Here is a 22,048-nt window from a genome sequence, read left to right on the forward strand (position 1 = left end):
GACCCTGGGATCATGACCTAAGCCGAAGGCAGGCGCTTAACCATCTGAGCCACCCAGGCGCCCCAAGATTTTATTTTTTTATTTGACAGAGAGAGACATCGAAAGAGGGAACACAAGCAGGGGGAGTGGGAGAGGGAAAAGCAGGCTTCCCGCTGAGCAGGGAGCCCGATGCGGGGCTCGATCCTAGGATCCTGGGATCATGACCTGAGCCGAAGGCAGATGCTTAACCGACTGAGCCACCCAGGCCCCCTTTAAGATTTTATTTATTTATTCATGAGAGACAGACAGAGAGAGAGAGAGGCAGAGGGAGAAGCAGGCTCCCCAAGGAGCAGGGAGCCCGATGCGGGACTCGATCCCAGGAGCCTGGGATCATGACCTGAGCCGAAGGCAGCCACTTAACCGACTGAGCCACCCAGGCACCCTTATACAACCATTCTTATAGGATTTATCATTTCTGATTAGGAGTACTTAACATGAAATTTATGGATAGTCGTCAGGAAGAGTGTCCACATATCCCTTTGAACTTTATGTAAAATTCTGTGTATTTCTGTGCATTTGGGGGGGTGGGGGGATGTCCACAGTTTGTTTGGTTTTTTAAGTTTTTTCTTTCCTTTTTTTTTAAAAGTAATCTCTACCCCCAATGTGGCACTCGAACTCACTACCCCAAGATCAAGAGTTGTATGCTGTACCAACCGAGCCAGCCAGGTGCCCCTCAAAGTCCACAGTTTTTAATCAAATTCTTAAACAATTACTGTAATGTAACTTGTTCGTCATTTATTGAGCAGTCTAATATATGCCAGGCACTATACTACAGACATGAAGAGAGAAGTAAACAAAGGATTACAAAATAGTATGAAACATAAAAGAAGCCTAAATAAAAAGACACATACCATTAATGAAGACCTACATAAATGGAGAGGTACACCATGTTCCTGGTTGGGAAAACTCAATAATGTAAAGACATCAACTCTTTCCAAATTAAGTTGAAAGTTCAATGTAATCTCAACTAAAATCTCAACAAGATCTTCTGTGGAATTTATTGACTGATTCTAGAAATTCTTGTGGAAGGAAAAATGAGCTAGATTAGCCAAGAAATATTTTAAATACAACAAGGAAAAACTTGCCCTCTCACATCTAAATGTATGATAAAGCCATAGCAGAAATTATTTGTTTTATTTTTTTAGAGATGGAGAGAGAGTGGGGAGGGGCAGAGGGAGCAGGAGAGACCGAGAATCTTAAGCAGGCTCCACACACAGCACAGAACCCAATGTGGGACTCAGTCTCACGACCCTGAGATCATGTCCTGAGCCAAAATCAAGAGTCAAATGCTTAACTGACTGAGCCACCCAGGCACCCCCATAGTAGTAATTTTAATATTGATATGATATTAATATTGATATTGGTGTAGGTACAAACACATCAGTGAAACAAAAGAGATGGTTCAGAAACAGGCTCATGTGTTTAAGGGAATTTTGTATGTGATAAAGGTATTTCAAATCACTGGAGAACGTCAATAAATAGTGGGACAACTAGCTATGTTTGGAAAAAAAGAGCAATATCTCACACTACTCACAAAAATAAATTCTAGACAGTTTAAATAATAAAGTCTTACAAAAAAACAACTCAGAAACAACCTGTGTTGGACAAAGATTTCTTAGATCTGAAACAAAAGCATGAGTCATAAAAGAAAAAATTAAGAAATTGAATTTCATCAAAATTATGAACTTCTGCTCTTCTAAAGATCCTGGTAAGAGAACAAAAAGACATGCTACAGACCGAGAGAAAATATTTGCAAACCACACATCTGATAAAGGATTTGCACTTGGAATTCTAAAAACTCAATAATAACAAAACAAATAATCCAGTTTTTTAAGTGGGCCGAAGATTTGAACAGACACTATACCAAAGATGCTCAACGTCACTAGTTATTAGGAAAATATAAATTTCAAAAATGAGATACTATTACACCTACTCCAACATCTTTTTTTTTAAAGATTTTATTTATTTATTTGAGAGAGAGAGAACACAGAGGGAGAGTGGGAGGGAGAAGCAGACTCCCTGCTGAGTGGAGAGCCTGAGGCGGGGCTCAGTCCCAGAACTCTGGGATCATGACCTGAGCGGAAGGCAGACGCTTAACTGACTGAGCCACCCAGGCACCCCCCTACTCCAACATCTTAAGAAAAAACTGACACTACCAAGTGCTGGGGAACTAGAAGTAACTAGATCTCTCGTATGTTGCTGAAACGAATGTAAAATTGGACAGCCATTTTGGAAAACAGTTTGGCAGTGTCTTATAAAGTTAAACATACATTGACTATACAACCCAGCAATCCCAGTCCTAGGCATTCACCCAAGTGAAATGAAATCTTAGCTTCACACAAGAACCTGATGCTGATGTTTAGTGACTATATTTATAATCACCAAACACTAGAAACAACTCAAATAACTGAAACCTCAACTGGGGAATGAAAAAACAAACTGTGGTACGTCCATACACTGGAATCTACTCAGCAATGAAAAGGAACAAACTATTGATACAAGCAACAACATGGATATTGTATGATTTCATTTATATGGCAGCTTTGAAAGAACAAAACTATAACATTAGGAAACAGGCAGTGAGTGCTAGGAGGTAAAGGGGAGGAGTTGACTCTAAAGAGGAACTAGTGAATTTCTTGAAGTGATGGAACTATCTTATATCTTGATTGTAGCTGTTGTTACACAACTGTATGCATTTGTCAAAACTTGCAGAAATGTACACTAAAAAGGGTGAATTTACTATATATAAATGATAACTTAATAAAAATATGAAAAAATATAATCCTAGCACACACATGCGTACGTGCACACACACACACATACACATACAAGCTTAGAAATATATGAGAACAATAGGACACAAAGAAACTTTTGGGGGTGATGGACATATTCATTACTTTGATGGTAGCGATAGTTTCATGGGTGTGAACATACGTCAAAACTCATCAACTTATATCCTTTAAGTACGTAGAGTTTATTGTACATCAATTATACCTCAATAAAGCTGTAAAAAAAGAAGAAGAAATGTATGAGAAGAAAATATAAGTGAATATGTTTAAAACCTTGGAGTGGTGACAACCTTCTTAAACAAGACAGTAAAAGCAAAAGCCATAAAAGAAAAGAATGATATATTTGACTACATCAAAATTTTAAGTTTCTATTCTAAAGACATTGTAAATAAATATAAAAGAAGGGTAGATTAGAAGAAAATATTTGTAACATATATAGACAATGGCTAATTAATGTTAATATAAAGAACTCCTACACATCAATAAGAAAAAACAAACAACCCAATAGAAACAGGAGAAAAAGATATAACAAGCAACCAATAATGGGAAATGCAAGTTTTTTAGAGATTTATTTTATTTTTAAAGATTTTCTTTATTTATTCATGAGAGACAGAGACAGACAGAGAGAGAGAGAGAGGGAGAAGCAGGTTCCCCATGGAGCAGGGAGCCTGATGCGGGACTCAACTCCAGGACCCCAGGATCACGACCTGAGCCAAAGGCAGATGCTTAACCAACCAGACAACCCAGGCACCCTAGAGATTTATTTTATTTTAGAGAGAGAGGAGAGCGTGAGTGGGGGGAGGGGCAGAGGGAGAGAATCTTCAAGGAGACTCCTCACCCAGCCTGGAGCCCAACGTGGGGCTCGATCCCACGACCCATGAAATCATGACCTGAGCTGAAGCCAAGAGTCGACACTTAACCCACTGAGCCAGCCAGGTGCCCCAGGAAATGCAAATATTAATAAACACAGGAAGGGAGGATACATAAATTTGACTAGTAATCAAAGAACTATGAATTAAAAGATCACTTTTTGCTTAACAGATCAACAAAATTTTAAGATCGATAGCGAGTGTTGGCAGGGGGCCTAGAGAAATAGGTGCTCTCACATACTATTGTCATTGGAAGTAGTCGGTCTTTGGTGAGCAATTTTGTATGATCTGTTAAAATCTAAAATGTGCATAACCTTCAACCCAGTAGTTCTGTTCTTCATTACCCATCCTAGAGAAACACTTGTGTATGTCACACAAAAAGAGTTAATGGGAAAAAAACAAAAACCTAAAAATTGTCCCTCAAGGATTCTCAAACTATATGTGGTAAAGAACCAAGGTTTTGAGATTTTTTTTTTTTGTAAATTTCCAATCTGTTACATACTGATACCTTTGTAGAGAAAAAGGAATTACTAGAAAAGTAACCATGTACTTGGATGTCACAGCAACATAAAATTGGAACAAATGTGGGTTTTTTAAGATTTTATTTATTTATTTGACAGAGAGAGAGAGCACAAGCAGGGGGAGTGGCAGAGGCAGAGGGAGAAGCAGACTCCCTGCTGAGCAGGGAGCTGAATGCGGGGCTTGATCCCAGGACTCTGGGATCATGACCTGAGCCGAAAACAGTTGCTTAACCGACTGAACCACCCAGGTGCCCCGGTACAGATGTTTTATAAATGCTTACTCTCAACTTCTGTCCTTATCTCATTGTGGACTGGTAGTAGTTCACGATCAGCACCAATCGGTGGAATACAGTTTGAGTACTACTGACCTAAATGTCCATCAAAAGGGAAATAGGAATTGCCATGTGACCCAGCAATTCCACTCTCTCTATATATACCCAAAAGAATCAGAAGGACTTGAACAGATATTTGTACACCCATGCTCACTGCAGCATTGTTCACAACAGCCAAAAGGTGGAAGCAACCCAAGTGTTCACTGACGGATAGCTAGATAAACAAAAGGTAGTATATACATACAATGGAATATCATTCAACCTTAAAAAGGAAACTCTGACACATGCTACAACATGGATAAACCTTGAAGACATTATGCTAAGTGAAATAAGCCAGCCACAATAAAACAAATTCGGTATGATTCCACTAACATGATGTACTAAGAATAGTCAAATTTATAGAGACAGAAAGTAGAATGGTGGTTGCCAGTGGCTGGGGAGAGGAGATAGTAGGAGTTACGGTTTAAAGGGTATGGAATTTCAGTTTGGGAAGATGAAAAAAGTCCTGCAGATGGATGGTGGTGATGATTACACCACAGTGTACTTAATAACGCTGAACTGTACACTTAAAAATTCTTTTTTGTTGGGCGCCTGGGTGGCTCAGTTGTTAAGCGTCTGCCTTTGACTCAGGTCATGATCCCAGGGTCCTGGGATCGAGTCCCACATCGGGCTCCCTGCTCAGCGGGAAGCCTGCTTCTCCCTCTTCCACTTCCCCTGCTTGTGTTCCTGCTCTCACTGTCTCTGTCTCTGTCAAAGAAATAAATAAAATCTTCAAAAAAAAATCTTTTTTGTTTTTAGAGACAGAAAGAGAGAGAGAGAGCAAGAGAGCACAAGCAGGGGGAGGGGGAGAGAGAGAGAAAAAGAGAGAGAGAATCTTCAAGCACGCTCCATGACCAGTGCAGAGCCTGACACAGGGCTCAATCCCACGACCCTGAGACCATGATCTGAGCCAAAATAGTCAGACGCTCAAGTGACTGAGCCACTCAGGTGACCCTTAAAACTTCCTAAAATGGTAAATTTTATATCATGTTTATTTTGCCACATTATTTTTTTAAAGATTTTATTTATTTATAATTTGAGAGAGAGATTGAGAGAATGAGTGGGAAGAGGGGCAGAGGGAGAAACAGACTCCCTGTGGAGCAGGGAGCCCAATGCGGGACTCTATCCCAGGACCCCAGGATCATGAGCTAAGCTGAAGGCAGACACCTAACCGACTGAGCCACCCAGGTGCCCCTATTTTGCCACAATTTTAAAAAGGGAAATGGGAAATGGTATATGCATTCTGTAGAATACTGTGCAGCATGTTCCATGTCACAACCACTACCTCATTCTCTTAGGCATATTGCAAGCTGCAGAACGATACAGAGTACAATATCATTTATAAGCAAAAGAAACAAACAAAAACTATATTTCTATTTTTTTAAAGATTTTATTTATTTGAGAGACAGAGCAGAGGGGTGGGGGCAGAGGGAGAGGGAGAAGCAGGCTCCCCACTGAGCAGGGAGCCCAATGATGAGCTCAATCCCAGGACCCCAGGATCATGACCTGAGCCGAAGGCAGACGCTTAACTGACTGAGCCACCCAGGTGCCCTTATACTTCTATTTTTAAATACAAAGAAAATTATCTGGAAGAACAAATACCAACCTGATAACATTAGTTTCCTCTCAGACAGGGACCTGCCTCAGGGGGTTGGAAAGGAGAACTGTGTTTGACTTGAGCAACAAAAAAACATACTCATGTATCGCCTGAATAATTAAAATGCTTTTTACAGAAAATTAAAAGAATGGGTCAACCACAGAAAATATGTGGTATGGTAACTAAAGGCAGCACAGGTCCTGTGGGGATACAGGGTATCCAAGAAAGTACACGTGCCAGGAACATACAGGGAGGTATCTAATCCCAGACTAGGAAAAACAAAGAGACATCCCAGAGGAAGTAGAAAGGAAAGCCTGAAATGAGTCTTGAAAGATGAGTCGAAATTAGCCAAGAAAAATGTGAGTGGGAACAAAACAATGGAGAGCGTGTTATTTTTTTAAAGATTTTATTTATTTGTCAGAGAGAGAGTACAAGCAGGGGGAGTGGCAGGCAGAGGGAGAAGCAGGCTCCCCGCTGAGCAAGGAGCGGGATGCTGGTCCCAGGACCCTGGGATCATGACCTGAGCCAAAGACAGCCATTTAACCGACTGAGCCACCCAGGTGTCCCTGGAGAGGGTGTTAGAGGCAGAGGGAACTGTATGTGTGAAGGCATGGAGGTACGAGAGAACATAGCTTTCTCTGAGAACCGGAAATAGTTTTCTAGGCTTGAAGCATAGAATCTATGTAGATGAGTACAGAATCCAGCTTTTACACTGAAAACAATAGGAAATTTTTAAAGCTTATAGAGGTCATCTGCCTGTATGTTTTAGAAAGATCACTCTAGCTGCTGTGCAGAAAATGAATGGGTCAGTAAGTATAGGCACAAAAAGGCCACGGTGAAAGCTACTTGAGTAATCCAGAAGAGAAATGATAAAAGGGGGTGGGGGCTGATGAAGGAGGGGCAGGCGAGGAACAAGAGAGGGTTAATATTGGACATTTTAAGTTTGAGAAGGATTTCCGAGTGAACATGTTCAATAGGGAGTTGGATTATACAGGTCTGGAACTTGGGAGAGATGTCCGATTAGAATCACGCATTTGGGGGATCAAGTTACCGAAACCACGAGAATTCAAAGTCTCTTCCATATCATAAACTTTACCCTCTCAACTGGCTCAACTATCTCTCAACTTTATGGGGGGAAAAGTCCTTTCTCAAATCCATCCTGCCATTCTCTGTTCCTTCATAGAAAAATTTAGAATATTCTTTTTTTTCCCTCATAGGCTCTAGGCCCAACATGGGGCTTACATGGGGCTTGAACTCATGACCCCGAGATCAAGAGTCACATGCTCTACTGACTGAGCCAGCCAGGCACCCCTAGAATATTCTTTTTTTTTTCTTTTAGAATATTCTTGTATGAGCTGTGTACTCAATGTTCTTCCCACTTCCCATCACTCTACGAAAATAGCTATTGCAAAGGTCACTAAATCTAACAGATGCCTTTCAGGCCTCATCTTACTTCGGTGTCTCAGCAGCATTTAATACAGTATTAAATGTACTCCTTCTTTCCTTCTCTTAATACTGTTCCCTTGGCTTTCAGGATATCTCATTCTCCTGCTTTTCCTCCTTCATCTCTTCCCATTCCTCGGCTTCCTTTATGAACTTCTGCTCTTCTACCTCCTACTTCCTCTTATAATCTAACCAAAGGCAGATAGAATATTAGGAAATTATTATGGAAGGGTTACCAATTCTATTGCCAATAATCCCGCAAACCTAAAACAAAGATACTTCTCTCTCTACTGTGAATCAAGATCAAATGAATAAGTATAGCCTTCTGTTGAAGTAACCCACTGTGGTAGGCTCGACAGCAAAAGATGTCCACGTCTTAATCCCCAGAACCTGTGAATGAATATCTTACTTTGCATGGCAAAAGAGACTTTGCAGAAGAAAAATAAAAGACTTTGAAGAGATGATTAAGTTAAAGAACTTGCGATAAGGAGATTATCCAGGTGGACTCAACATAAGCACAAGGGTCCTTAAGAGGGAGGCAGGAGAGTCAGAGGACAAGTGAAGACAGAAGTAGATTGGAGCAGAGATTGCTGGGTTTAAGGTGGAAGGGGACCGTGAGCTAAGGAACGCAGGCAGCCCTTAGAAGCAGGAAAAGACAAGGAATATTCTCCCCTAGAGCCTCCAGAAGGAACATGGCCCTGCCAACATGTTGATTTTAGTCCATAAGGCCTATTTTGGGCTTCTGACCGCCAGAGCTGTAACATAAATATATCTGTGGGGTTTTTTTAAAGATTTTATTTATTTGGCAGAGAGAGACAGCGAGAGAGGGAACACAAGCAAGGGGAGTGGGAGAGGGAGAAGTAGGCTTCCCGCCGAGCAGGGAGCCCAATGTGGGGCTCAATCCCAGGACCCTGGGATCATGACCTGAGCCGAAGGCTGACGCTTAACGACTGAGCCACCCAGGCGCCCCTTATCTGTGTTGTTTTAAGCCACTAAATTTGTGGTAATTTGTTACTACAGCAGCAACAGAAAACTAATATACGCACTTTAAAAGGAGAAACAAACTAAATCTTAAGGAAAATATGGTTGGCCCCAAGAAAACTCTCAGGACTCCCCCATCATAACAAGAGAGGGCTCAAGGAAGCTCTTCACCAGAGTTAAGTCTAGAGAGACCACCTATTGATTTTTCTGCTCTTTTGCCTTAAGGGCTGTTTGTCTAGATGGGCTAGGTGATTCTCCCACTCCCACCCTCCAGAAGGTAATTCGATCTGCTTCTTCCCTTCTCCTTGATCAATTCAGTGGAGGATTTCTCTAGGAAGGTATTAAGCTCACCTACAGGCCTCCTCTTCCCCACATGGGGGCGGAGGCCAAGAAAAAGCCAGTGTTATCTAGGAAATTCTTACTGATTGGTGGATGAGAGCTGGGTGTGTGGATGCTGGGCTCTGATTGGGATCCTTCTTTATGGGAAATGCGCTCCTCATCAGGTGTGTCCCATTGAATGCAGACAACTACTGAGGTCTGAAAACATCATGGACAAGGCTTCAATTGAGAAGTCCCAGAGATTCACTATCCTAAGGTCTCTCTATTCTCTGCTGTGTTCCAAGACAGACAGTCCTTTGAAAACAAAGAACAAAAAAATATAGATCACTCACATCATCCATGAAAATAAATTCTAGCTGCATTGCAAATGTAAGCAAACACACAGAAACTGCTATACAAGTATTAGAGAAGGATGCTCATGACCTTGGTATGTGGAAGACCTTATTAAATAAAATACAAAAATCAAAAGCCAAAAAAAAGACTGATTAATCTGACCTCAAAACTTAAAACTTCTATTCAATAAGATATCATAAACAAAATTAAAAGGCAAGAGATAGACTGGGAGAAAATATGTGCAATATGTAAAACAGAAGACTAATTTTTTCTTTTTTGAAGATTTATTTATTTGAGAGGGGAAGTGAGAGAGAGAGAGCACATGAGCAGGGGCAGAGGGAGAGGGAGAAGCAGACTCCCCTGCTGAGTGGGAGCTTGATGCGGGGGCTTGATCCCAGGACCCTGGGATCATGACCTGAGCCAAAGGCAGATGCTTAACTGACTGAGCCACCCAGGCGTCCCCAAAAGACAAATATTTTCCCTTAATTATCCTGGCTAAGAGACCACCAAGGCTAAGAGAAAAACAGGTAAAGGATATGAGCAAGCATATCACAGAAAAAACACAAATGGCCAGTAAACATATGAATGGATGCTCAACTTCTCTATTCATCAGAGTACTAAAAATGAAACAATGAGATTCTATTTTCTACCTATCATATTTGCAAAATTTAAAGTTTGATAACATTCAGTGTTGGGAAGAGTAAGGAGAAATGAGACCTTACAACCTGCTGGGGAGAACATAAACTAGTACAGCCGTGTTGGAAGGGCACTGGGCAGTACCTACTAAGATTACAAATACACAGTTTACGACACCACTCTCAGGCATATGCCCTAGAGAAGACGTTCAGATGTTCTCAGAACGTGGTCCATAGTTTCCTGGGGGTTCCCAAGACCCTTTCAGGGGGTCCTTGAGATTCAAAACTATCTTCATAATCGTATTAAGATGTTGTTTGCCTTTTGGGGCGCCTGGGTGGCTCAGTCAGTTAAGTGTCCGACTCTTTATTTCAGCTCAGGTCATGATCTCAGGGTTGTGAGATTGAGCCCCACATCGGCCTCTGCACTCAGCGGGAAGTATGTTCAAGATCCTCTCTCCCTCTGCCCCTGCCACCGCGCCCCCCCCCCCCCCCCTGTGCCCTTGCCCTCATTCTCTCTCTAAATATAAATGATTTTTTTTTTAAAAAAGATGTTGCTTGCCTTTTTTTTTTTACTGTGTTGACATTTGCACTGTTAATGCAAAAGGAAAGGTGGAAGGGGGAAAAAAAGCAAAGATGTGTAAAACTGCTGGTGCCCTAAAGCTCATCAAAAGGAGTGGCACCAAACTGTACTGTGTCATTGTATTTTTTCATCATCATACACGTAAGAATGTCCTCGATAAAGCAGTAAAAGTTATTAAAATCTCCATGCCTAAATACATGGCTTTCTAATATTCTATGTAACAAAACAGGAAGTACAGATAAAGCACTTCTGTTGCATACTAAAGTACAGTGATTGTCCCAAGGAAAAACACTTGTCAGATTGAGTTGTGAGCTGAAGTCACTGTTTTCATGGAACACCATTTTTATTGAAATAACGACTGACTGATAAACTATGGCTATTCAGACTTGGATATTCTGGCAGGCATTTTCTCAGAAATAAAATTAGCCTGTCACTTCAAGAACAACTGATAGTATCTGGTGCTAATGGTAAAATTTGAGCTTTCAAGCAAAAATTCGAACTTTGGAAAACTTGCACCTCCACCACAGGCTTGGCAGCTGTCCAATACTATAAGACTTTTCTGATAAGAGCAGTGGTGATACTAATGTAATTTTTTTAAAGATTTTATTTATTTATTTGAAAGAGAGAGAGAATGAGAGAGAGAGAGTATGAGGAGGGTCAGAGGGAGAAGCAGACTCCCCGCTGAGCGGGGAGCCCAATGCGGGACTCGATCCCGGGACTCCAGGATCATGACCTGAGCCGAAGGCAGTCACTTAACCAACTGAGCCACCCAGGCGCCCGATACTAATGTAATTTTTGACACCGTATGATGAACTGTGTCAACATTTGAAAGATCTGCGTAACTCAGTGAACCAATATTTTCCAAATTGCCAGTGCATTATGTTATAAAATCCTGCACAGGTAAAAACAAAACAAAACAAAACATGTTAAAGTACAGGCAGACCAATGGATTTTAAATGTAACAAAGCAAGAAAAGTTTACTTATATGATTAATATGGTTTCTAAATTCACATTAAAAGTAATCTTTAAGAAACTACCACTTGTTGAGTGCCTGGGTGGCTCAGATGGTTAAGCATCTGCCTTTGGCTCAGGTCATGATCCCAGGGTTCATGATCCCAGGGTCCTGGGATCGAGTCCCGCATCGGGCTCCCTGCTCAGCAGGGAGCCTGCCTCTCTCGGTCTCTTATGAATAAATAAATAAAATCTTTAAAAAAAAAAAAAAGAAACCACCACTTGTTGAGGACTGATATAAAAAATATCCACAATTACCTGAAAAGGCTATTAAACTACTCCTTGTTTTTCTAATTACACATCTGTGTGACATATACTTCATCCAAAACATTGTAATAGATCAAATTCAGAAGCAGGTATGAGAACCCAGAGGTCTCCTATTAAGCCTATTAAAGAGACTTTCAGAAAATGTAATGCAATTTTACTGTTCTCACTAATATTTTTTGCTTTGGAAAAGTTCTTTTTCATTTTAAAATATTATTTATGTTAACATGTAATGGGTTTACTGCTGTTATTTTTAATGAATAGTTAAATTTTTAAAAATTTCTAATACATTGAATAGTGGTAGATATAAACCTACATAAACAAATTGTCTTAGAGTGTAAAGGGGTCCTGAGATCAAAAAGTTTGAGAACCACTGCCCTAGAGAAACTCTGATAAGGAGTTGTGATCAGGAAAATTCATAGCAGTAATGCTTATAAAAGCAAAAAACTGGAAAAATGTAGTAGTCGGTCAATAAGGAATGGCTAAATAAGCCAGTTTATAGCCATACTATGGCATATTATGCCACTTACAAATGAAGTAAATTTAGATGTAGTGAAATAAAAATGTTTCCAAAATATTTAATAAAAAATTTGCAGGATATGCACAGTATGGTATAGTTTTTGTAGAAATAAAAACACAACACGACGTGTTTTCTAAACAAACAAACAACTAAGACCTGGAAAGCTACCAGGATACACAGGCAAACTGTAAAGAGCAGCTACCTTTCAAAAGGGAAAGGTGGACTAGGATTGTGGGTAATGGCCAAAGTATACTTCAGCCCCATCTATGCGTAAAGTTTTGAGGGACTGTTTGTTTGTTTTTTACAAGGACACTGTACTAGTGCAATTAAAAATAATGAGGAAAAAAAGAATAAAGCAACAAGGTCAAGCCCAGACATTGAGGAAGGGAGGGGACTCGCTTTGAGTCCAGGCTGAGAGGACCCAGTGTATTTGCTGCAGCGGTTCTGCAGCTGTGGAGTCTAGGAAGGCGCCATGAGAGATGAAATCGGGCGATGGAGGGTATGGTTGGCTGAAATGGTGATGGCCACCTGGATGGCACAACTTTCTGGGTCAGACACCTCCCACTTCCTCCCTGGGATTTAATACAAAGGCCTTCACGGCCGCAGAGGTCAGCCTTGCCCGCTTCCGCCATAATTTATCTCGCCCTGATGCCCGCCAACTCTTACCCTATTCCCGGCCCCCGATCCCCACTCCCCCGGCCCTAGGACCTCAGCGGCCACATCCGAGGAAGAGCTCTGGGCAGGCTAAGGTGACTACAGCCTGAATCGCCGCGGCACACCCGATGACACTGAGACACCGAAAGAGTGACCGAGCGACAGGAAGCGGAGGGTAGCCGGCAGCTACGTAGCGGGAGGACGCAGTTACCAAATAAGCCACAGGAGCTCCGAGACAATCGGCTGACTCTTCCAGGTGCCGTTGGGCAGGCTTCGCTTTCGAAAGCAGCGCCACAGCGTTCCCATTGGTCTTCCATTCCAGCCCAACCAGCAGCTCTCCCTATGGCCTGCCCCTCGATGAAGAGGCCAATCAGAGGAGGGTTTTGCGTTTCCCATTGCATAGGACCAACTAAAAGCTTGCTCGCTTCTGACTGACGTGTTGGACAGCCAACCAGAAGAGCCGACGCCTGGCGATTCGGCCTCCTAGTGCAGTCACCATCTCGATCTAGGTCCCTGTCCTTGCCCCGTCCCTGGCTGGAGTCTAAGGTTTTGATCTGAGAGAAATAACCAGGAAGGAGGTCCACGCTGGAGAGATGGTGGCTCAAGAGGCAAAATACTCTTTCCCAGAGTTTGGTTGGCTCTGAGGTCAGATGATTTTGTAGTTGAGGTGTCAGGGCTACTCTGGGGTTGGCCTTGAGTAGTGACCACACGAGAAAAGTATTGGTCGAGAGAGCGCCTCAGATAATGTTGCTTTGCCACCATGCTGTTTGACTTCCCCCCAGAGTCAGGTGGGAAGAAGCCTAGGAACATCAGGGCCTTTAATTAAGCGTTGGTTTATCTACAGTGAGGAGTGTTAGGGATGCTCAATTAGCAGCAATAAATACTACTTCTAGAATGACTAAAACGAAATGTGCGGGGAAATTTTAAAAAACCTGATAGCGGCATCATTACAGCTAAAGGTATCATTAAATACTAATGCTAATTAAAACTAAGAAATACCATTTTCACCAAATACTTTGGATAATTATCTGTTGTTTAATATTGTGCCATTTTGGGCAAAGAAACTTGCAGGGCAGGGATGGCAGTTTTTCCACTTTTGGTAAGAAAACAGACATTTTCATTTGCTGTATGTGGGAGCCTAAACTGCACACTTTAAGAGGGTAACTTAGTAGTACCTATCAAAATGTAATACATATCCTTTGATCCAGCAATTCCTTCTCTCAAAATCTATCCTACAGAAATACTTAAACACATGAGCAAGTTATGTGTAGCATTATTTGTAATAGTGAAGGATTGGAGACAAACTGGAATCAATAAATTGTTTTACAACCATACCATGAAATGTCATGCCTCCATTTTTAAAAGTGAGGTAAATTTCCATATACTAATGTGAAAGGAAGTCCACAATACATTGCAAAGTGTAAAAATTAAGTTGCAAAATAGTGCACATAATATCCCATTTTGTTAAAAAAAAAACCCTACATATGAGTGTGTGGGTATTCATATGTGTACATGTGTAAATGAATATGTGTATATTCATACATACATTATATGTATATATATTCACATACACATATCTATGCATAGGAAAAGGTCTGGGAAGACACATACCAAATTAAATTATTCTTGGGGAATGGGCATAGGGAGAGGGAATAAAGAGAAATCTTTCTCTTTTTACACATTTATGTTTTGTTTGAATTTTGTCAACTAGCATTAATTACTTTTTGAACTTTTATCATCACAATAAAACATTTTAGCAAAATAGGCACTTTTGTAATAGGAACAATCAGCAAAACTATCATTTCTACATTTTAAATAAGAATAATTCCAGATAGGAATGAGGTAACTATTTCATTCAAAAATTTCAGCTAGAAGACCTAGGATAAAATTAGGACACTGTAAATCAATTCAACACTGAGCTTTAGTGTGGTACTCATGACTTGATACAATAGGATGTGGGCAAACAAAATCTAATCAGAATAAGTGAAGAGTCGTTCATTTCTGGGAGAGAAAACTACAAAATGGCAAACTCCATCCAATGGAAAAAACTTTGCTTTCACCTTTTTGGTAGCATCACCTCCAGGGTTTACTCAACTCCCTAGGGCAAGGGTTGGAAATCATAAGAATTAGAGATTTAAGATACCTCAGATATCATTCAGTCAAATCCCCTCATTTTACAGTTGAGAAAACAGGCCCAGATGGGTGAAGCAATTTGCCTGTAGGTGCTATAACCAGCTAAATAGCATAGCCAGCTCTGGAATCCAGGTTTCTATTCCAGGCCTGCTACTCCTTTCTACTTCTCAGATCTTCCTGAGTCTTCATTCTGATGACATGTTAGGAAATATTTTAAAGTCTTATGAATATTAGACTCCCCTATATTTAAATTTTAGAATAAAAATGCATAGCAAAAGAAAAATCTATTAGCACAGATGATCAAAAGTTGGCTGTATTTGGACAAAAAACATTATTGGTAAAATAACATTTTCTTGAAAAGTAATGTATAAATTTCTGTGACTGTAACTATATTTTACTATTCACTTAAGAACTACTGTTTTGGGGTGCCTGGGTGGATCAGTCAGTTAAGCGTCCACGTTTGGCTCAGGTCATGATCCCCGGGTCCTGGGATGGAGCCCAGCATTGGGCTGGGGGGGGATGGTCCTTGCTCATCAGGGAGTCTGCTTCTCCTTCTCCTCTACCCCTCCCTCCAGCTCATGCTCTCTCTCTCAAATAAATGAAATAAAATTTAAAAAAAAAAAAGAACTACTGTTTTACCTAATTTCTGACTGCTCTTCCAACTGGCAGTGCCTCTTAATCCTTTACCTTCAGTTTCTCTATATCATGTATTTGATGATCTATATACATTTAAAACCACTGCAGGAAACACCTATTTAAAGAAAACCTGCTGTAATTTAAAGAATACTTTATTCTGTGTAATGTTAATAACTATCCCAATTTGTTCTGTAAAGAATGAGTTTTCTGTTCTCAAGAGGATGGATGGACAGATAGATAGGCAGGCAGGAGGGAGAGAGAAAATAAAAGTAAAATAGGGAACAATTATTTTTGGGGGCAAGCAAAGGAAAAGATAAGAGGAATGAAGGGTGTTGGGTGGTCGGGAAGGGAGTGGCAGAGAACCACAAGCTAAATTAGTCACAAAGTGTTTATATTTTAAAAGTAAACTTGAATACTGCGATGTATAAATGGACTAACAACCACCTAACCTGCAGGCTATAATTAAAGTGATGTCCAGTTTTAGACTCTATGACTTAGGGACATGTAAGGACCTTGGAGAGATTTCAGAATAATAAAGGTAAAAGGGTAAAAAAAAAAAAATGAGCCAAGTGAGGAAAAATTAGAACTGTTATTGTGCCTAAGAAGAGAAGACCAGGGGTGACTCAAAAGTCCTCAGGATATGAAGAAATATCCATTTCAGTGAACAGTTGGTCTACATTTCCACAGTAGAAAGTAATTTTACTTAAATTATGACAGTATGTATTTGAAGATAGAAGTGTCTCACCTAGGATGTCTCACTAAAGAAGAACTCCAGAGAAGGCTGAATGCTGTTCACCTCTCCCACCCTTTACTAGCTCAACTCCTCATCTCAAAGAATGGGTTAAAGGGTAGATAAGGCATCTCCAGAATGTGAAGCTTTAGACTTCGTTGGCGTTTAGCTACTACATTTAAAATTTTTCGTTAGCCTCTGTCCCCCAGATCCCAGTGTAAGGTTGAGCTGCTTCTGTGCTATGGGTAAAAGGGATTAATTAGTAATAAATACTTAGATGTATACATAACCTTGAATTCCTTATAAAAAAAATGCTTCTCCTCGGTGTTGATGGGTAAGAGGGCTTGGATTTGGGGTTCTTTCGGGACCCAGTTACTGTGCTAACATGACCCACTTGACTCCAAAGAGGGAATTTACCTGACCTGATATTAAACAGAAAAAAAAAAACTGGACAACTAGATGTGCCTGGACCTCTAATTTTGTCTGTAGCATTTTGTCTTATTTAGACATCTCCTACAATAAGGAATAAGTATAAAGTCTATGAAGAAAGAGAATGTAATGTTTTATTTATACCACGACCACCCCACCCCACCCCAGTCCAGCTTTTAGTATAAGGCTGGGCACACAGAAGGCTAAGAACCGGTACTTGTTAAATGAATGTCATGTGTCCAAAATTTTGATATTTTATTCTACAGCTGCTTTTTCTAGTTATTCTCTAATTCATTCTCTAACGCTGCTGCCTACGAAGGTTGCATTTGTCTCCTTACTCTTCCTTTCTCTTATCTCACAGAAACTTCTATTCTTCCCTATCCCCTCAGATATCTTTAGTCATCTAATTCCTGAACTACCAAAACCTCTTAACTTCGATTCAGCCCCCACTCTTCTACTCACACCCAAGTACATTGTTGTCACCTTAATTCATGTTTTGACTACATTACTTTCTATACCTTCTTTCCATGCTCAACTACATGATTAAAACAAGCTTTGATTTCCCAAATAACAAGACTCCTAGCTCCTCTTATTCCAAACTTTTACTAAAACCCACTTTGTGTAGGAAGCCATTTCAGAACACATCGGTCAGATGAAAATATCCACCCATCAAAAGTTCTCAGAGTTAAGAAAAAAAAAGTTCTCAGAGTTCATTTACCTTTCTGCCTGTATCCCATCTATTTGAAAGAAAATACTCTCGGGGTGCCTGGGTGGCTCAGGAGGTTAAGCATCTGCCTTTGGCTCAGGTCATGATCCCAGGGTCCTGGGATGGAGCCCCACATAGGGCTCCCTGCTCAGTGGGGAGTCTGCTTCTCCCTGTCCCTCAGCCCCTTCCCCCAACTCGTGCTCTCTCTTGCTCGCTCTGCTCTCTCTCTCTCTCAAATAAATAAATAAAAAATCTTAAAAAAAGAAAATAGTCTCAATTGAGGTATAAAAAAAAACCTATGAAAGATATAGTGTTCACAGATGGTATGTTGGAGGATGAGCGCATGCACACACGTGTTTATGTACACATAGAGCATATGCATATATATGTATATACACACACTATAAATATATTCTGCCCAAATTAGCAGAAACCCACAAGCTTAAAAACCAAATCTGCTAAATCTGACCCAAACCACAGGTATTAAGCCCTATGGCTACTTCCTGCAAGCAGATGCATTACCTCTGTGACAAAGTCAATTGAAAGTTCCAAGTATAGGTAAATATCGCTACAGGCAGCTAGGATTCTGTTTTGTTTTTTTTTAAACTTAAATGTAAAACTTAACTTATCACCTCAGGACACTGACCATGTTATATGATTTCTGCACAATACCAAGAATATCCTAGACACTAAAAAATACTATATTTACAACTTAAGCAGGAAAACAGAGGCTTGCTTCACAGTGGTTTAATATGAACAGAGTTGAATATGACATTGTCTGACAGAAGAATGAACAGTTTGCTGAATAAAAGCCCCGAGTCAGGATATATACACAGCAGAAATGGGGCCTCAGGCTTTCAGCACTTGTGCACAATGAAAGAAGAACTCTTTTAAAAAAAAGTCAATAACAGAGAATACAAATCAAAAAGGCAGCAACACCAACATTGGGGAGGTGGGAAAGGGAGCAGAGCCTCTCTCTAGGGGCTGCTCAGCCCCTGGTACAGGCTCAGCAGCTGGGGAGCTGATCTGTCTCAGGGAACATCAACATTTAGAAGGACTCCAAATCCCATGTCAAAATGCAATCCTAATCTCTCTGATCAGGGTCTTGTCAGACTCTATAATCCTTTTCCCCAAGACCCTGTATAGAGAATTCCAATCCTTCCATGATGGACAGTCTAAGCAAAGAGTCCCCACTTTTGACATGACAACAGTTAACTTGCTCCCATCCCACCACTGGAGATAGATTATCAGGCCCCAGCAAACAAACCACTACCTTCCAGACAGAAGCCCAGGAAAGCTGCTTCAGACTCTAAGATTTGGGACATCCATACCCTGCTGCTATCTCTAGCTCAAATTCTGGGGAGAATGCTGGAATTCCATGGAAAAGGAGTGCAGGCAGTTCAAAAACCCTGTGACCAAGCTGGGGAGGGCAGCGACAACTCTTGCCCCTGAGCCCCATTCAACAGCTCAAAGTGCTTAGAAGTCAGAGACTGTGTGGTTTGTTCATGTGCTTCTGCCCTATGGCAGCACTAAATGGGATGGGGGAAGGGAGGATGGAAGGGGGAGGGTAGTGATGCCCTTCCCCACCACTGGGAGGTACCTAGAAAATGATCCACTCCCACCCTTTAGGGAGTTACCTGGCAGTGGTGAGTTGCCCCCACCCCTCAAGCCATCAAACCTGCAAAGCTAACCTATAAAGTACCAAGGGCTTGGGGAGGGAGAACTGCTGGCCCATACTGACTCACCTGCTGATGAGCAAGAACAGGCAGCCAGAGTGGGGAGCCACAAAAGAGAGGGGCTAGACAACAAGAGTTCTCCTACTGCCCTATGGCTTTCTTCTGACTCTGAAGCAGCCATGATGAGGGGCCCAGAAAACCCACACACCTTGCTCCACACAACAGACTGCTTAGACTCTAGGATTTACTGCCATGAAAAGCAACAAGGGAGAGAGAAAGTAACAAAAGAAACTGTTGAGAAAACTGGGAGCAGGCCTAGAGAAAACAAGAACGTTTGGGTCTCTACCACCTTCCCAAAAAGGAAAAAGTTCATGCAGGTAGGAAATGCAGGGCTGTTCCCTGCTCAGCGTTCCTGGTTAAACCTAAGAGTAAGAAAATCCCCTGGACTTGCAGCATCAGTATGTATCCAAGTGCCCCACCAGCACAAGACCTGCCCCCGCAAAAGATTAACCTTCTGGCATGGGTAAATGCCCAAGAAATTGCCTTCCAGTCCAATCCCCCCACCCGTACCCCAAGCAAAGGGCATCTGCCTGTGGTTCCCACCTCTCCTTAGAGACGAGGATCCTAGCAGAGTGCCCACGGTTTAGTCAGGTACCAAGGAATACAATGCCAGCCAGTCTATTGGGCCAGGGGATGGGCAGCCAACTTCAGATCAAAGAGAGAGAGAGAGGCTTAGTGTAAAAACCAATGTCATTTTCAGCAGGAAAGTAGAGGGCAAGTGGTGAGAGGGGCTCCTACTGGCGCACCTTCCCGGGGACGTAGTTCCTGTCAATTGCCTCCTCCTGCAGGAACATGTGTAGGCAGCGTTCGTTCTGAGCCAGTGGGTGCCCAGCAATTCTATAAAGAGACCAAGATGGTTATCAGTAGTATTTGGGATCAGAGAGAATTTGCAGAGCAATGGGGGTGTGGACAGGGGAGGAAGGGCCAGGGCAACTCCTCCAGAGGTTCAAGCAAGTAGAGGACAGCAACGGGGCACCATTCCAACCCTAACATTATAGAGGAGAAGGGGGAGAGAGGGGTATGGTACAGCGAAATCCCCAAACACATCCACCATGCGGTGCTTTCTCAGGCCTGAGACACAGGATCAGAATTCGGCTCAAAGGAACGGAGTTTTACTGTCCAGTGTCAGCTCACCGCACAATTGGCATCACATCTCATTCCAGAAGAAGAGACAGACAAAGCGTAGAAAGACCATGATGGCAAAAGCTGCAAGAAGAGTCCCCAGGAACTTGGCTTACTTGTTAATAAACTGTTCGAGGCCCTGCCTCCTTTCTTCAATGAAGGACTCCTCAAAGATCCCTTCATCTCCTCGAAAAGGGAGCTGACGCTTCAAGGCTTTCCCAGGCAGTGGCGGTACTACAATCTGCAGGCAGATGCAAAATAGCAGCCACGTGAGAGAGGACGAAGAGGGTATGAGAGGGTGAAGCACTGTATATCCCATTTCCTATCAGGCAGGGTCTATCTTATCCCACGGCCAGCAACCTGCAAGAACTGAGGTCATAAGCACAGTCAAGATGGCTCAGGTCAAAAATGAACCCAACTGATTCTATAGAAGGACAGGTTTACCACCTCAAAAGAAAGGAAATAAACTCCAAATATTCCTCACTTTCTTTCACGACCCACCAGCATCCAGTAATTTAGCTAGGCCTTTCCTAACACTATACTGTATATTTTCAGCACCTACAGGAGTTAAGTGGTATGACTTTACTAGCCACTAATTCAAGTGATACTTTTTCTTTAAAATTTGTCCTGAACTTACCACTTTAAAGTTTCAAAGGGTATCACCCAGATCCAATGTGTTGGGACTGGATAGTGTTCAGCTGCTCCACCGCCTTTAAAATTTTATAGACTATGATCTCATGCCCTCTCAGCCTATGTAGGTCTCCTCCTCCGAGGATCCCACACAGGGAATGGGGTCATACCTTACTATCTCGCTCCAGCTCATTTTTTAGCCACTCAAAGTCACTGTAGCGCCGCCGTACACAGGACTCCTTCAGCTTGAAGATAGGTAGGTTTGTCTACAGGGAAGGAAAAATGAGAGACGAGAGATGGTAACTAATGTTCAGTCTGTGGTAGCCACCTGTCAGAACCACTTCGACGGGGCCCAATGAAGAAATAATCCTGTGAACCATGTTCCTATAACTCCTTTAAAATACCACCAGGTAAATACCGATCCTTACCACATCCAGCCTTGTCACAGTTGGTGATTAGAAGTCCCTTGCTGCTTAGAGTTGATCCTATAAATAGATTTGAAGTTGTATGCAAATATGCATGCACAAGGAGTTTCACTGTACTTTATTTGTAGTAATTAATATATGTCCATCAATAGGTAATTGGTTAAATAAATTACGGTATGCCTATACAGTAGAATTACTGTACAGCTATGAAAAGAATGTGAAATATATATGAGCCAGTCTGGAAATATATTAAGCATTAAAATTAAGGTACAGAACAGTACATAGAGCTTGCCTCTATTTGTTGTTTTTTTCCATTTGGTTTTAAAAAGGGATATGTGGGGCGCCTGGGTGGCTCAGTCATTAAGCATCTGCCTTCGGCTCAGGTCATGATCGAGCCCTGCATCGGGCTCCCTGCTCAGCGGGAAGCCTGCTTCTCCCTCTCCCACTCCCCCTGCTTATATTCCCTCTCTCTCTGTCAAATAAATAAAATCTTAAAAAAAATAAAAAAAATAAAAAGGGATATGTATATTTACCCAAAGAAAGTAAAAACAGTAA

The 22,048-nt window shown here is 41.6% G+C and overlaps 1 protein-coding gene across 3 annotated transcripts in view; it reads right to left on the minus strand.

The window, feature by feature from the left end:
- Positions 1-22,048, minus strand: part of SNX12 (sorting nexin 12) — a 48,950-nt gene that overhangs the window by 21,596 nt on the left and 5,306 nt on the right. For all 3 annotated transcript variants that reach the window (XM_035028707.1, XM_035028706.1, XM_035028708.1), the window contains exons 2-4: positions 21,239-21,334; positions 20,555-20,679; positions 20,063-20,153 (exon numbers count right to left, since the gene is read on the minus strand). In XM_035028707.1, the coding sequence (XP_034884598.1) occupies positions 20,063-20,153; positions 20,555-20,679; positions 21,239-21,334 (312 nt within the window). The remainder of the gene's footprint in view (positions 1-20,062; positions 20,154-20,554; positions 20,680-21,238; positions 21,335-22,048) is intronic.

Source organism: Mirounga leonina, unplaced genomic scaffold, assembly GCF_011800145.1.
Source record: "Mirounga leonina isolate KUSES-001 unplaced genomic scaffold, KU_Mleo_1.0 Mir_204, whole genome shotgun sequence".
Taxonomy (NCBI): Eukaryota; Metazoa; Chordata; class Mammalia; order Carnivora; family Phocidae; genus Mirounga; species Mirounga leonina.